Here is a 17,151-nt window from a genome sequence, read left to right as displayed (position 1 = left end):
CATCTAGGAACTTGCGTCTTAAGGTCCCGTCCAAGAAGTTTGCTTCCCGGTTTATTGGGCCGTATAAGGTCATTGAAGTCCTCAATCCTGTCTCCTTCTGGCTGGAGTTACCCCCATCTTTTCGTATACACGACGTGTTTCATGCCTCCCTCCTTAAACGCTGCTCCCCGTCCTTGGCTCCCTCGAGGAAACCTCCTGTTCCCGTTCTCACCCCTGAGGAGGTGGAATTCGAGGTGGCCAAGATTGTGGACAGCAAGATGGTCCAAGGCTCACTCCAGTACCTGGTCCATTGGCGTGGATACGGGCCTGAGGAGAGGACTTGGGTTCCCGCCCGGGATGTTCACGCTGGGGTATTGGTCAGGAAGTTCCACCTTCGTTTCCCCAGTAAACCAGGTCCACTTAGAAAGGGTCCGGTGGCCCCTCATAAAAGGGGGGGTACTGTAAAGGATCTGCTAGGCACAGCTTCGGGGTTAACTTCCAGAGGTAATCGGTCTTCACCTGAGTCTATCTCTCTGAGACTGACTCCAGCTTCCACCAGTCAGGCTGGCAGGCTTAGGAGTGGGAGAGCCTATCGCAGCCTGGCCAGACTCAGCTAGCTCCCACCCTCTGTCTATTTATACCTGCCTTTCCTGTTCCTCCTTGCTTGTGATTCTTTCCGTGTGGTTTCCTGGCCCAGCTACAGCTCCTAACAATTTGATCCTGCTCCATTCTGACCCTGGCTTTCTGACGACTCTTCTGCTCTGCGTTTTGTACCTCGTGCTCTCCTGGTTTGACTTGGCTCGTTCACCACTCTGTTGCTCACGGTGTTGCCGTGGGCAACTGCCCCTTTCCCTTTGCTTTATATTCCCTTGTATATTTGTCTTCTGCACTTAGTGAGCGTAGGGACCGCCGCCCAGTTGTACCCCGTCGCCTAGGGCGTGTCGTTGCAAGTAGGCAGGGACAGAGTGGCGGGTAGATTAGGGCTCACTTGTCAGTGTCCCTACCCCCATCATTACAGTTTTATTTATTTATTTTATTTTTTTCTAATAATAAAAGACTTTATAAAGGGAAAAAGGGCGATTTTTTAATTTTGTTATATTTACATTTTTCTTTTTTGCTTTTGTACATTTTTTTTTAACTTTTTGACTTTTTTTTTTTTCTAGTCCCACTAGGGACTTGAAGATCCAATTGTTGGATCATTGTTATAATACCCTGCAATACCACCGGCAGGACCTAATCACCTTCCATAAATGGCAGACCGGAAGCCTTTGTTAGGCTTCCGGTTGCCATAGCAACAATCGGCCCCCGCAATCGAGTAGCGGGGTGCTGATATTGTTGTAACAACTTAAATGCGGCGGTCGCTATTGACTGCCGCATTTAAGGGGTTAATCGGTTGGGATCACTGCTGTGATCCAACCCGATGTTTTCCCCCAGTACTAAGGCTGCTAGTAGCAGCCTGCACTGGGAGATGCCAGGCTGCGGGGAACGCCTGTGTGCTCTGTTATGAGCACACGTAGATTAACGGGCTGCAGGCCCAAGGACCAGCTCTGCAGCCCGTTAATCTACGTGGGGTGGTCGGGAAGAGGTTAATACAGACCCCAGACCAGACCTCCTAAACTAATACAGATCCCAGACCCCTAAATACAGACCCAAGACCTGACCCCCTACACTAATAATGACCCAGACCTGACTCCCTTAAGTAATACAGACCCCAGACCAGACCCCTAAATACAGACCACTAAATAAAGACCGCTAAACTAATACAGACCCTAGAACAGGCTCCCTAAATACAGTCCCCAAACCAGACCCCCTAAATACAAATCCCTTAACCCGTTAGTGACCGCCCCATAGTGTTTCTACGTCGGTCACTAACGGGTCTTATTCCGATGCAATAGCCTTTTTACGTCGCTGCATCGGAATAAGTAAACAGAGCATTGAGCTGTCAAATCTCCCTGCTCTCGGCTGCCAGAGGCAGCTGAGGGCTGGGAGCGTCCCTGCTCGAACGTGTGAGATCGATATTAGTATCCATCTCACCTGTTTAACCCTTCAGATGCGGTGCTGAATAGCGTGCACCGCGTCTGAGTGGTTTTGGAGAGATGGAGGGAGCTCCCTCTCATCCCACTGACACCCGGCGATAAGATCGCCGAGTGTCTGTGTCTCCGATGGCAGCCGGGGGCCTAATAAAGGCCCCCAGGTCTGCCTGTAATGAATGCCTGCTAGATCATGCCTCTGGCATGACTTAGCAGATGCCTGTCCGTTTTACACGGACAGGCAGTAATACACTGCAATACAGAAGTGTCTTATGTATGTCTAAAGGTCCTTTTGTAGAACACATACAATGCCGTTTCATCGCGTTTTTTTCCGCAATTCGCTGCAAAAACGCAACAAAACTACATTGTACTTTGGGCGGCCGCCCAAAACGCCCTATGATGATCCGCCATTGGTTACACTAACAGCCCATTGATTGTAATGAGAATTGTCTCCTTCTTCATTGCACCTGTGGAGGCGCTGCAGCAGAATTGAACACTTAACTGTCAGATTTCCCTACAGATAACAGCTGATCACTGGGGGTGCCATAAATGGGATCCCTTGAGATCAGATTATTATCAGAGAACTCATATCTAAAAGGGATTGACATAGTGCTAGGAACGGCATTGGGTTCTGTCAGAACAAGGCAGGAAAACCTTTCCCAAAATTCATCTGAATGTCCGCCATGTAATACTAACTTTCCCCTACAATGCCCGGCTGGCCACTGCTTCCCCTGGCAAAATTAGCGGTTTGCTAGGGGTAACGGGAAAAGTTACCCGGGGCGATCAGCTGATGGCCACAAGGGCCGAATTCTGAAAGGGTTTGTCTGTGATGAGACAATATCTTTAACCCTTTGGCGACATGTCACAGGGTGCCGATGGTTGTTATTGTAACCTTTTGACCTAATGAAGGCCCCCAGGTCTGCCATCTTTGTACTCAGGCAGGGCTTCATAGGAGACTGTCCGTATAGCGATATACTGCAATACATTAGTATTGCAGTATATCATGCAAGCAATGCAACGATCACTGATTCAAGTCCCCTAGGGGGACTCATAAAAAAATAAATAAGTAAAATACAGTTAAATAAAGTAAAAAAAAATTAAAACATATATATATATAAGTTCAAGAAACTCTCCCCCCCCCCCTCTTTATTTAGCATACGGCTCTGTCAACGGAAAAATAAAAAAGTTATGGCTTTTGGGAGGCAGGGAGGAAAAAAAGAAAATGAAAAGCCCAAAAATGGCTGCGTCTCCAAGGGGTTAATAAAGGTCCATATGCCCAACATCCTAGACATGTATCTACTATGTACCTGCCAATTTTTCAACAGTAATATAGTTACATAGAGTTGTTGAGTTTCCGATATGATCCGTCGTCAGTATCTCCGGTAGCAGATAATGATAATGTCACTGATAGCAATTACTGTTAATATTATTATGCACGCAGACAAAGTGATCGTATACATTAATAACATGCATTCTTTATCAAGGGGTTAAAAGCTGAATTTTAAAGTAGGTAACTCAGCAGTGGTGTGTGACTGCCACCTAGTGGTGAAACTGGGGAAATAACTGAAAATTCTTCAGCTGAGCCAGAGTATTGTGGTTGCATTGTATAGTACTAATCGCTACCCGTTTTATTTTCTTATATCCCGGTGATACTTATAATTTGGACTAACAGTTCATTGTTTAACACAAGATTCGCAGAGATGCTCTCTACCCAGATAGTAATGAGGTTACGTATTTTTTCTCCCTGCCAAAACTGCATTCAAAATTTGCAAATCCGGCCTCTGAAATGGCGCTCAGGAAAAAGAAAAGCACAAAATTTATACAATTATTTAACTCTCACTTATGACACATATTGTCAGGGGCCATACATATGGCTCCACTTCCTATGGGGAGCTCCACCAAATGTACTACACCTTTGTTAAAGTTAATGTCTAATATTCAGTTTTTAGGTCCATTATTCTGCGCCGATTTATTTTATATTATATTTTTATATGAGGGCTTTGTTTTTTTTTCGACTTGATAAATTATATAATTCTGGCTACACGCAGCCACCACTAGATGGAGCTAACTGCATATGGATTTATACAGCTAGTATTGAACTCTATGGGAGCCATATAAATATGTATGCAGTAAGCTCCCCCTAGTGGCTTCTGCAAGTAGCTGCTACATATGATAGTGTCATGGCAAACAGGAGAATCAGTTTAGTGTTAGCCCTCATCCCACCACTTGCCCCATAGTAGCCGCGTGCCCTGCCTCTATAATAGGTATGCCACTGCACATTGGGCTCTAATTATATTAGATACCCCATGCAGGTTTAGGGCCCCCTTTTTACCAAACATAATATCCAACTTTGGACTTTAGACCTTTCTTTTTAGACCTACTGTAAAGTAAAAGTTTTGCCCCAGCTACATATACCCCCAGCCTGCTGACTTGTCTCAGGGGCTCTCTTACTGAGATTCAGCAGAAATATCCACTTCATGCCGCCTCACCCATCACCTCTACTAGCAGCACACATGGGAGAAAATCATGCCACCCCTATATTACACACAATGCAGTATATCAGAGGGTGGCAAATGAGTCACATTTCAGAAACTTTAGGCTCCAGGGACCCAACGCAAAATCTGTAATAGGACGCATCCACCTACAGATGTAGCCAAGTTTATCTTGACTCTGATATCTAGCTGCAGCGTGATATCATACAACAAAAACCATTGAAAAGTCATTGAAAAAGTCAAGTTAAAGTTTCTTGACACTGCGTTTTTAATGCGTTAAAAGTCAAGATAAAGATGGCTACATCTGTACCATGTGCCATTTATAATATTGGCATCGTCTTATGTAGAAAAAGGGGGTCTTCGGGAATTCTCAGGCATCTGTTACCTCTGCACCTCCTATAGCTACGCCCCTGGTATTAGATCATGTTTTATGTGATGTGTAATCTCTGTAGTCACTATTGTAATGTGAATATGTGTTTAATTGAATTGCAGCTTGGGCAGAGCAAACACTCGAGCATTAGAAGTTCTGAAGATGGAAACTTGAATAACATAAGTCACCCACCCACAAGATATCAGGTAAGAGTAAATAATTAGGTCCTAAAAATCACATTTAAGACACCACCCCATAGGTGATGCTTACCTGCTATTTATTTCCTTCGGTCGGCTGCTTTTCTCTTTTAATACACAGTTATGACCAGAGACTGCAGGTAAGTCTAAGCTGATAAGGAAGCCTGGGGTAGTCTGAAACACATCTCCTGCCTCACCAGTGGCTCAGGCTGCTTCTATATACCAACATAATTTTACTGCAGATCTGCTTGTTCTGATTTCCTTCTGTAGATAAGCACAAGCCCACCACAAGTTTCATCCTCTCAAGGACAGAATAACTTATTTGTATTGGTAACTCCTTGACATAGATCAGTCAAATGAGTCACATTAACCCCTTAATGACCGGGCCTGTTTTGAAAATCTGGTATGTATGACTTTATCAGAGAATTACTCGGTAAGGGTTTTGGATGTCCAAGTAATTCTGACATAATTAAAAACACAAAATATAAAGAAACTTAAAAAAAAAGGTATTTTTCATATTTAAAGTATAATATTTCACAAATGTATGTATATACTGTACTAATGTGTTTAGAAATGTATATTTCCATAGGTCTACTTTATTTTGACAGCAATGTATTTTTTTTAAAAAAAATTAAATTTTTAAACATATTACAGGGCTTACAAATTTTATTGAACTAAGTAAGGTTTGCACAGGCTCAGAGGTTCCAGAACATAAGAAACAACACAAAAATGCCCTTATTTCAAAAACGGGACCCCTCAAGCTTTCAATAGGGGGTGAAGTAAGCATTTTGAACCCACAGTTTTTTTTTTGCCGGAATTAATGCAAAGACAGTGTAAAACATAAACGGTGTTTGCTTTTTTTCCACAAATGCGTAATTTACAGGACATATTTCTAGTACACAGTACATAAAACTGAGCAGATGCACCCCAACATTTATTGCCCTGCTTCTACTGTTTCAAAAATACCCCCACTTAGGATGCAATCTATTGCCTGGTCACATGGTGGGGCCCAAAATGACAGGAGCCCCTCTATGGTTGTCAGGACATAATCTTAACTTGAATGATTTATAGGCCTCACTCCTTCTTTACAAAGGATTTGAGCTGGCAGAACAATGTAACACCCCCAAAAGTGACCAGATTTTGAAAACTACACCCCTAAGTTATTTATCTAGCGGAGCAGTGAGTAGTTTAAGGCAACATTTTGTTATAGGAATTAATACAAGCATAGTTAATAAATAAATTTTTCTTTTTGTTTTATTTTTTTCACAAACGCGTCATTTGCAGGACCAGGTATTCATCTAGGGGTATAGCGAGAATTATTTTTTTTGGTGGAGGATCTTTCCTTAATGGTATTCATCTAGAGATATAGTGAGAATTATTATTATTTTTTTAGTTTTTCTTGTATTACAATTTATATGTGGGCTATAGTGTAATAAAAAGTGAAGTTAAAAATAAATATCAATGGATTGGATAATAAAATGGTAAAGAGAAATGTTAAAGTGCATAAAAGGGCTAAAGAAAAATTCTAAATCTAATTATTAATTTAAGAGGGGGACCTGGTGTTTGTTTTAAGGTTTAGTTCTTATCAATTACACTTTTTGTTTTAAAAATAATTCTGCTTATTTTAACAAGTTTTGGATGCGTCCTCTAGTAAGACCTCGTCTGTCTTTTATGTAATGAACTTTTTAAAATCGCTCATATGACCTCAGGAAAATAATTCCATGCAAAATGATTCAGCTATAGCATAGCAGAGTTTGTAAAATGCATTTTTTTATACATCATAGTAAGTCACTATGTTAAAGCGGTTTTCTGGGAAAACGAACTAAGGCAGATTTACTATTAAAAATGTTCCCGTATTCTGGCATACATGCTGTGTGTGACATTTATTAACGGTTTTAGACACTTTCTCCAACAAGGTGTGGCTTAGCAGGAAAGTGGGTGTGGTCTAGTGAAAGGGCGTGGCTTAAAATGCAACACTGCATGCCAAAATTCTGGTGCAAAAAAAAAAAACTGGCGTAAACTAAGCCAACTAATAGGTGGTATAAAGAAGTGGACCATGACTAGCAAGATTCGACAAATTTATCATACAACATGCACCTCTTTGATACATTTTTCGGATTTTCTGACTGCCTTGTAGAAGTCTCTGCTGTCTAAAGTTTAGAGTATTAGTAAATCTGCCCCAATTATGTCCTATCATTAGATAAAGAAGGGACCCTGATGCTCTAGTGAGTGAGGATGATTGGCAGGGGTCGGACCCCACCAATAAAGCATTGGCCTCCTATACTAAGCAAATGCTGGTCATTAAAAGTAATAACGTGTGTGTTCCACTTTCGATATATTAGATTATTACATAAACAGCCTAATATATACAGTGAAGGAAATAAGTATTTAATCCCTTGCTGATTTTGTAAGTTTGCCCACTGTCAAAGTCATGAACAGTCTAGAATTTTTAGGTTAGGTTAATTTTACCAGTGAGAGATAGATTATATAAAAAAGAAAAAGAAAATCACATAGTCAAAATTATATATATTTATTTGCATTGTGCACAGAGAAATAAGTATTTGATCCCCTACCAACCATTAGGAGTTCAGCCTCCTCCAGACCAGTTACACGCTCCAAATCAACTTGGTGCCTGCATTAAAGACAGCTCTTACATGGTAACCTGTATAAAAGACTCCTGTCCACAGACTCAATTAATCAGTCTGACTCTAACCTCTACAACATGGGCAAGACCAAATATCTTTCTAAGGATATCAGGGACAAGATCATAGACCTGCACAAGGCTGGAATGGGCTACAAAACCATAAGTAAGACGCTGGGTGAGAAGGAGACAACTGTTGGTGCAATAGTAAGAAAATGGAAGACATACAAAATGACTGTCAATCGACATCGATCTGGGGCTCCATGCAAAATCTCACCTTGTGGGGTATCCCTGATCCTGAGGAAGGTGAGAGCTCAGCCGAAAACTACACGGGGGGAACTTGTTAATGATCTCAAGGCAGCTGGCACCACAGTCACCAAGAAAACCATTGGTAACACATTACGCTGTAATGGATTAAAATCCTGCAGTGCCCGCAAGGTCCCCCTGCTCAAGAAGGCACATGTACAGGCCCGTCTGAAGTTTGCAAATGAACATCTGGATGATTCTGAGAGTGATTGGGAGAAGGTGCTGTGGTCAGATGAGACTAAAATTTTGCTCTTTGGCATTAACTCAACTCGCCGTGTTTGGAGGAAGAGAAATGCTGCCTATGACCCAAAGAACACCGTCCCCACTGTCAAGCATGGAGGTGGAAACATTATGTTTTGAGGGTGTTTCTCTGCTAAGGGCACAGGACTACTTCACCGCATCAATGGGAGAATGGATGGAGCCATGTACCGTCAAATCCTGAGTGACAACCTCCTTCCCTCCACCAGGACATTAAAAATGGCTCGTGGCTGGGTCTTCCAGCACGACAATGACCCGAAACATACAGCCAAGGCAACAAAGGAGTGGCTCAAAAAGAAGCACATTAAGGTCATGGAGTGGCGTAGCCAGTCTCCAGACCTTAATCCCATTGAAAACTTATGGAGGGTGCTGAAGATCCGAGTTTCCAAGCGACAGCCTCAAAATCTTAATGATTTACAGATGATCTGCAAAGAGGAGTGGGCCAAAATTCCATCTAACATGTGTGCAAATCTCATCATCAACTACAAAAGACATCTGACTGCTGTGCTTGCCAACAAGGGTTTTGCCACCAAGTATTAAGTCTTGTTTGCCAAAGGGATCAAATACTTATTTCTCTGTGCACAATGCAAATAAATATATATAATTTTGACAATGTGATTTTCTTTTTTTTTTTATATAATCTATCTCTCACAGGTAAAATTAACCTAGCCTAAAAATTCTAGACTGTTCATGTCTTTGACAGTGGGCAAACTTACAAAATCAGCAAGGGATCAAATACTTATTTCCTTCACTGTACTTATTATATCCTAATATATACTTATTATATCCTTTTATATACTTATTATATCCTAATATATACTCATTATATCCTAATATATACTCATGATATCCTAATATATACTTATTATATCCTAATATATACTTATTATATCCTAATATATACTTATTATATCCTAATATATACTTATTATATCCTAATATATACTCATCATATCCTAATATATACTTATTATATCCTAATATATACTTATTATATCCTAATATATACTTATTATGGGAATCTCTCCCTTTACAAGCAGAAATATTCATAAGCTGCAGGAAAATCCAACCAAGCTTGTCATTCTCCTGAAGAGTTTGTGGGCATTGCCCATTGCTGCCTGGTTCTATTATGTAAACACTTGGAAATAAGAGAATTCCGATAATAAAGATATGCTATAAAATTGTTATTTATGCTATTCCCTAATCCCTAAATGTAGGTTCTCTTAAGTTGAGCCTACCCTTAAAGTGCTAGGCGCTTATTCAGTGTTGTGACTTGGCAAGAATATAGTGGAGATGCTATTACTGGGGTCCGCAGCAATTCATATTGCAATACTTTTTTCTCACAGAAAATAATGAAGCGTCTTATCAAACGATATGTGCTGAAAGCTCAGGTCGACAAGGAGAGTGACGAAGTCAATGAAGGTGAGTTCATCATTTGTTACACACCCTCCTAAACCCTATCAATATTTTTATATATTACAGTTATTTTATCTTTTTATAATATTATATGACTTATTATTCTACTTACTGTATACTATTCTATTATTGCGTTTGGTTCAGGATCCTCATCACTTGGGCAGATTGGTAGAAAGAGCGTCTCATGATCTGGAGGACCTGTCCTGTCCAGACAACCCATTGATACCCAATTAACACTATGTCATTCCTAATTTCCCCTGTGGTGGCGCTGCAGAGAAATTGAACACTTACGCCAGGTTTCCTCAGAGATTACAGCTGATCGCTGAGTGTTCTATCAGGGGAAGACTTTGTGATCTGCTTAAAGGGGTATTTTGGGTTAATAAAATTAATGTTATTTTTTGTATAATTAAGAGTTATAACATTTTCCAATATACTTTCAGTATTAATTCAATAAAATTCTGTCCATGGTCATGTGATGGACTCACAAGTGCTGGGATCATTACAAGACACAGCACTGATACATACTGTAACTGTAACGAGCCATACACCTGTGTGTCCATCACATGACCATGGACAGAATTTTATCCACTGGAAATAAACAATGAATGTTCCTACTGAATAACAACAAACAGAGATCTTGAAAACTATGAGGAATTAATACAGAAATAATATTGGAAAATTGTATAACTTTTAATTATGCTCAAAATAAGAATTTGCTGAAAGTGGACAACTCCAACTTATTCTGTCACATAAGACCAATATCCTACAATGTCTGAGGTCCATGAGATGTATCATTTGAAATGACCTTTTAGGCTTCATGCCCACTTCAGTCTTTTTCTTCAGGGTGCTAGCCGTTTTTCAGACGGCTAGCACCCTGACCCATTCATTTCAATGGGGCCATGCACACTTCAGTTTTTAAGACGGTCCCGTTGCTCCGTTCCGTCAAAAGTAGAGCATGTCCTACTTTGGTCCGAGATTCCGTGACCGTGAGAAGTCAAATGGGGCCGTCAAAAAAAACTGAAGGCAAACGGAAGGCATCCGTGTGCCGTCCGTGTGTGACGGAGCCGTTGCCTAGCAACGGCCGGGCGGGCAGAGGTACACATACAGACAGATACTGCACTGCACTAATCGGCAGCCCCTTCTCTCTGTCAGCACTGATTTCATACGTACTCCGGCCATTGTCTTAGTGACGCGTCCCTCTTCTGACATCCAGTCCGACCTCCCTGGATGACGCGGCAGTCCATGTGACCGCTGCAGCCTGTGATTGGCTGCAGCGGTCACATGGTCTGAAACGTCATCTCAGGAGGCCGGACTTGAGGAAGAAGCAGGCAAGCAGGGAGTTCTGGGTAAGTAGTAACTATTTTTTTGTTGCAGGTTTTTTTTTAATGAACCATTAATCTATATTGTGAGCGCCGCGCATGGTATTCCCTGTCCAGCGGTAGTCTCTGTCTAGGGTGCTGAAAGGGTTAAGAGGCTGCACTGATCGGCAGTAACTCTTTCAGCACCCTGGACAGTGAGTACCGCTGGACAGGGAATAGCATGTGCAGCGCTCACAATATCGTGTACATAGGTGAATGGGTTTCAGTTACCTCTCGGAAACTGAAACACGGAAGTGTACACGGAGTACACACGGGAAGCACACGGTTCCAATCACGAACACACGGATCCATGATAAACGGCCGTGAAAACGGTGATGGAAGTGTGCATGAGGCCTTAGTCTTTATTTGCAATACTACATTTAATTTAAATATTATTTTTCAGGTGAACTGAAGGAAATAAAACAAGACATTTCAAGTCTGCGCTATGAGCTCCTTGAGGAGAAGACACACAACACAGAGGACCTTGCAGAACTCATCCGAAAACTTGGGGAAAGATTATCTATTGACCCTAAAAAACATTAAGCCGGGCAATGCTCCTCCTGGCAAAGTCGCTGCCTTAGTTCACCATATTGACCATTTTTCTGTCGGGGGAAACCTGATCTATTGGATGGCGCAAATAAATCCAAACTCACCTCTTAGTCTTCTGTAATACGTTGCTCTTCTGTTTTTCACTATGTGGGATAGTGAGTGACATGACCATTGTTTATTTCACATGTCCTTCAAGGAGAAACTTGACTTGTCCCGGTTAGAGTCTTAAGGTCATCCTGCTCTTGTCTAAGGTCAGATAATCTCTAGCTCTGGTGCATCTGCTCTAGGTTCCCATGACCATGGGAGCCTCCTAAGTAGGGAGAGGACAGCAGTAGCAAGGCTGGAGTGTGGGTGAAAGAAACCATTAGATGGCACTACTTTGTGAGCACCATTAATGTGGTCCTGCTCTTACTCGTATGGTCCTGTTCCTGCATTCATTTTACTAACTGGTGGGAACGGCACTGTCCGGTTCAGACCAAAGATGGACCTGGGAAGAAATCTATTGGGATTCGTCCATGCTCATTATAATAGCGACTAGTGAAGCATTAAATGTCACAATTACAGATCACTCTCAATAACATTTTAAAGAAGTTGTCTCATCAGCACAAACACATTTTTTACATGAAGCTTTCTTGGCTATCAGATGATATCCTATGGTCCGGCCTACTGAAACCCTTGGCAAGCATCTGAGATCGAAATGGCAGTACACCATACTTGAAGTATTACATGACCACCATTTATTTGTAATGCATAAGCCGCATCTTTCAGATCCAGAGTCACTCTTTGTCAGAGCACTCGCTAATAGAAAAGGATCCCAACCAGGGGACCCAACTCTATGACTTCCATATGCCCTATTAGGGGTTATCATATTGAGCCAACTTCTTTAAGAGTGAAAAAAGGGACCATTATCAGAAGCTGGTCGTATTTAGGTTTTATTCAGGGCTTTGATAGTTGCGGTACGGTGTAGTTTCATAGTTTACAGCTACAGCAATGTTCTCTTCCCACACTGAAAAAATAAAAAAACATTGATCCTGGGTAAATAAAGGTAAGAGAATAGTTGGATCGACCTAATCTGTCAAACCTAAAACTGCCCATAGACTTGAGTTGTCTGAACCAACGGTAATGTTTTTGGCCAATAGCAATATGACCATATATAACTGCACAGTCAAAAATGCATATATACAGTAAGGGTGGGGGGAAAAAATGAAGGAAAAAAACCTATTAACTCCCGATCAGTCTTACCCTAAAGTTTAGGTTATGGCCGACTAGCAACTGAAAAATATCCAATTCTGGATAGAAATTTTGACAGAACATCAGTTGTTATTGATGGCCAGCAATCAGTAAAAACAGTCGAAAATGTATCTCCAGTCTATGGCCAACTTAGAGGTTTTCTCACCAGCTGTCCTGGTTTCTGCCAAATGAGGTGCAAATTTTAGCTTTTAGGAACGTCCTTTATGTTAGGTCAAGGTCACCTTGAGCAATACAGTACATGCCTATATTTCATCTGCTTTGTCTACAGGTCATTATGCCAAGTATGCAAATTAAAATAAAACATGGTTCCTGCAGAACCCATTTTTTTCAGCATGCATTGAGCATATTGCTACCTACCAGGTAGCCAGCTGCTTCCACAATAAAGGTAAACAGGGGTCCCACTAGCCACGAATTAGCATTAGGCTTAGGCTCTACGGTCACATGGTGTCACCAACGAGTTGCAAAAAAATCTCTGAATTACTGGAACGCTGCCTCAATATATTTTTCAATGGAAAAAAATCACAAGCCGCCTACTGACCATCCCAAAAGATCATAACATGGTTGAATTTATTGCGACTCGTGGGTAATGCCTTGAACCCCCTAGCCTTATTGTTCGGCTTCTATATTTTAATCCTGAATTGGTGGCTATGTCAATCCCATCCTACTTAGATTCCCACCCCAGCAGCGATTTTCTTCCTCTGAGAGAGATGAGTTCAAACCCCCCTTACAACATAGGCCTCTCCAAGCTCAGAGCCCTTGCAAACTTCTGTCTCTCCCCTAACCTGGGGGGGGGGGGTTCCTTGGACCCACACAATTTAGCTGTATAGGGCCCAGAAATTACTACTGATCTCTTTGGAAACTCCAAATTTCATTACCCTTCAGGACGCTCTTTTTTTTTCTTAGAAAAATAGTTGTATTAATGCAGCCTGACATAAGAAATGGTACTGCCAATTTAATTTTCCCATCCATGTTGTCTATACAGTGACAATCCAACTTCATTTGAGACAGACTGGTTGCTATGGCCTTTTTTTTTTAGCTTGTCAAGTAACGTATCCCTAGCAACCAGTCTGTTTTTGTTTTTCGGGCCACCAGGTGAAGGCTGAATTGGCGCAGATCTGGCTTTACATAGTCACCATGGGGTTGGCTTGGGATATCTTCATTCTTACATCGGCCTTTCTTAAAATGACTCCTCCAAAGAACAAATATTTCACCTGATATATCACATACCTCATATATTAAAACTGTAACCACCAATGATTATACCATGTTATTTCTATATAAGAGACAGCGGGAATGTGATGACTTCCGTCATGGAGGGTAAATACAGATGTGCAAATCATTCAGTGACCCCAAATTATACAGATGTTTATCTAGAAGCCATATACATTATCTATATAAGTTATGATATCATTGTAAGATAACTGCAAATACTATACAGTATACATAGTACAGAACACAAAGTTGTATTTTTTTTGTAAAAACCAAGTAAATAAAGCTTTATTGAATAAACAAAGCAAAAACCAGTATACGTTGTTGTAGGATTATGTCATTACCATGAAATGTGAAAACGTAATATACAGTATTACTATAATACACATATATAGAAATGGAAACAATATCTGTATAGGCCTCACAGTGTGATATTGGACCAATGGTTGGATGGGTGAGGGTCCCAGCAGCCGGGCAGTTACTGATTTATAATTTATGACCGATCCTCTGAACGGATCATAAAACATTGTGGCCGGGAAATCCCTTTAATTTGAATTGACACCACTTACTATATGAATGTGACTCACAATTGGAAAAAAGTTAAAGGATAAATAAACTTTAAAAAAAACTTCTGACATGTTATAGTGACATGTCAGAAGTTTTGATCGGTGAGGGGTCCAAGCACTGAGACCCCATCAATCGCTAAAACAAAGCGGCAGAAGCGTTCGGGTGAGCGCTGAGCCACTTTGTTTGCTGATCGACTTGTAAGGGTGATTTAACTTAATTGTTACTGTTCCTGTTAGGGAATAACGCAGGGACATTGGCCAGTGCTAGTTCGGGAGGTCGGCTCTCGAGCGGAGGAGCGTCACTGTCGCCGTGGCAACGGCTAATACGCCGGGTGCCATAAATACACGTACCTGTGTATGAAGAGGTAGGAAGTTGGGAGATGCCGACACGTGGCCGCAGGAAAGAGAGGAGGAGGACCAGAAGTGGGCGGTGACGTGTGTGTGAGAGCGCGCGGAAGGTGAGAAAGGGCGCGAGGAGAAAGTGTCTGAAAGAGCAGGAGCGTGCGGAAGCAAGAGCAACAGGGGCCGAGGTCCAGGACCGAGAAACAAAGGGTCCGCAGCAAGGGCTGCCTGACAGCTGAACAGAGGCCGGTGCAGTAACAGAGGACCGGGCAGGAGCGGAGCATGCCACCTGCAGCAACCACAGGTACAGCGCCGGTGCAGTAACAGAGGACCGGGCAGGAGCGGAGTGTGCCACCTGCAGCAGGCACAGGTACCGGACATAGACAGTAAATCCCCTGACCGAGGATCCTAGATTCCTCCTCAGAGCCAGTACCAGTATTATAGCCAGTGACTCTCTACAGAAAGTGACGTCACTCGTTCATCCTGGTCACAGCGCACATAGGAGACTAGTCCTGAAAGAAACAGATGACTTAGCCTAGAATTAGGCCCAAGTACAGTCTCGCTACCTCATTACTCGTGCCGGTGTCCCTGCGTTTACCCAAGAGTGTATCACTTCTGTAATCACAGCCTGTAAGTAATGCTTTGAACTGTTATTGGCGAATATTGTTGGATCAGGAGCAGACAGAAGGAACGGTCGGGTTGACAGGACTTTATTGGACTATGAGTATGAGGAAAGGGAAGAGGGAAAAGATGTGATCTGATTTAATATTTAACTTTTATTGATATGCATTAATATGTAAAAAATGATGAAAATGAAATAAAAAATCCGTTGGTGCAAAAGGTATGTGTGAGTGACCCCCAAACTCACATACCTGAGGCCATGTAATTGTTGGTGAATTGTGATAACTATCAAAGGTGTTCAGACAAAAAACACATGTAATGGTATACTTGCAAAATGGCGAGCATATGGTCTCAAATTGCGTGGATGCAAAAATGAGAACAGTGGTAGCTTGTAGCACTACCAAACGGCTTCACTGCGGTGAAGTCTTAACATGTGCCTACACACTGCGCCCTTACGTTGAATCCCCTGTGTACCAGGGCTAAAGCACCAACCACAGCCAGGTACGTATTGCCGTGATGTGCTGAAGAGCATGGGTGTTGATACATTTGTATCGCTGCTATATAGTATTCAATTGAACTGTAAGTCAATTGCAATATGGTAGGAATTGTAAGGGCCAATGGTGATACACCTGCAGAGTGTGATCGTGCAGTGGATCAGGGCAATTGTACCACCACACAGCCGTGCATGACTGCCGTAGGTGATCTAAACAGTCAGCAAACAGCTGCACTCTCACGCCGCCGCTTCTGTGTAACAGAGCAGCAGCGTGGGGAACAGCCGCTGAGCTCTGCTATGCCCGCGTCCAGCTGTCAAAGAGGACGCGGCACAAACAGCGTAAATAAGTGTAACTCCACTGTAGGTGGACTTGGGCTCAACGTACAGCCCTGACCCGTAGGTAAACGGGGTAGGCAGTGGTAGAGGAGCCACACGGCAAGTGCACCAGAGGTCAGATTAAGCCGTGGCGGCTGGATAGAACAACACACCCAGCCGCTCGTATTAGCAGCAGAGTGTGCTATGCTTACAGCACTGACAGCTTGCAGCATAACAGTGCTGTAAGCGTAGCACACACTGCTGCTAATACGAGCGGCTGGGTGTGTTGTTCTATCCAGCCGCCACGGCTTAATCTGACCTCTGGTGCACTTGCCGTGCGGCTCCTCTACCACTGCCTACCCCGTTTACCTACGGGTCAGGGCTGTACGTTGAGCCCAAGTCCACCTACAGTGGAGTTACACTTATTTACGCTGTTTGTGCCGCGTCCTCTTTGACAGCTGGACGCGGGCACAGCAGAGCTCAGCGGCTGTTCCCCACGCTGCTGCTCTGTTACACAGAAGCGGCGGCGTGAGAGTGCAGCTGTTTGCTGACTGTTTAGATCACCTACGGCAGTCATGCACGGCCGTGCGGTGGTACAATTGCCCTGATCCACTGCACGATCACACTCTGCAGGTGTATCACCATTGGCCCTTACAATTCCTACCATATTGCAATTGACTTACAGTTCAATTGAATACTATATAGCAGCGATACAAATGTATCAACACCCATGCTCTTCCGCACATCACGGCAATACG

General features: G+C 42.6%; 1 protein-coding gene across 1 annotated transcript in view; it reads left to right on the top strand.

Moving 5' to 3' along the window:
• Positions 1-14,327, top strand: part of TRPC6 (transient receptor potential cation channel subfamily C member 6) — a 206,447-nt gene extending 192,120 nt beyond the window's left edge. The window contains exons 10-12 of the mRNA XM_075851522.1: positions 4,994-5,077; positions 9,620-9,695; positions 11,451-14,327. Coding sequence (XP_075707637.1) covers positions 4,994-5,077; positions 9,620-9,695; positions 11,451-11,590 — 300 coding nt within the window. The 3' untranslated portion in view covers positions 11,591-14,327. The remainder of the gene's footprint in view (positions 1-4,993; positions 5,078-9,619; positions 9,696-11,450) is intronic.
• Positions 14,328-17,151: the final 2,824 nt, after the last annotated feature.

This window comes from Rhinoderma darwinii, chromosome 2 (assembly GCF_050947455.1).
Source record: "Rhinoderma darwinii isolate aRhiDar2 chromosome 2, aRhiDar2.hap1, whole genome shotgun sequence".
Classification (NCBI taxonomy): Eukaryota; Metazoa; Chordata; class Amphibia; order Anura; family Rhinodermatidae; genus Rhinoderma; species Rhinoderma darwinii.
Note: the sequence above shows the minus strand (reverse complement) of the source record. Positions and strands in the feature narration are given on the sequence as shown.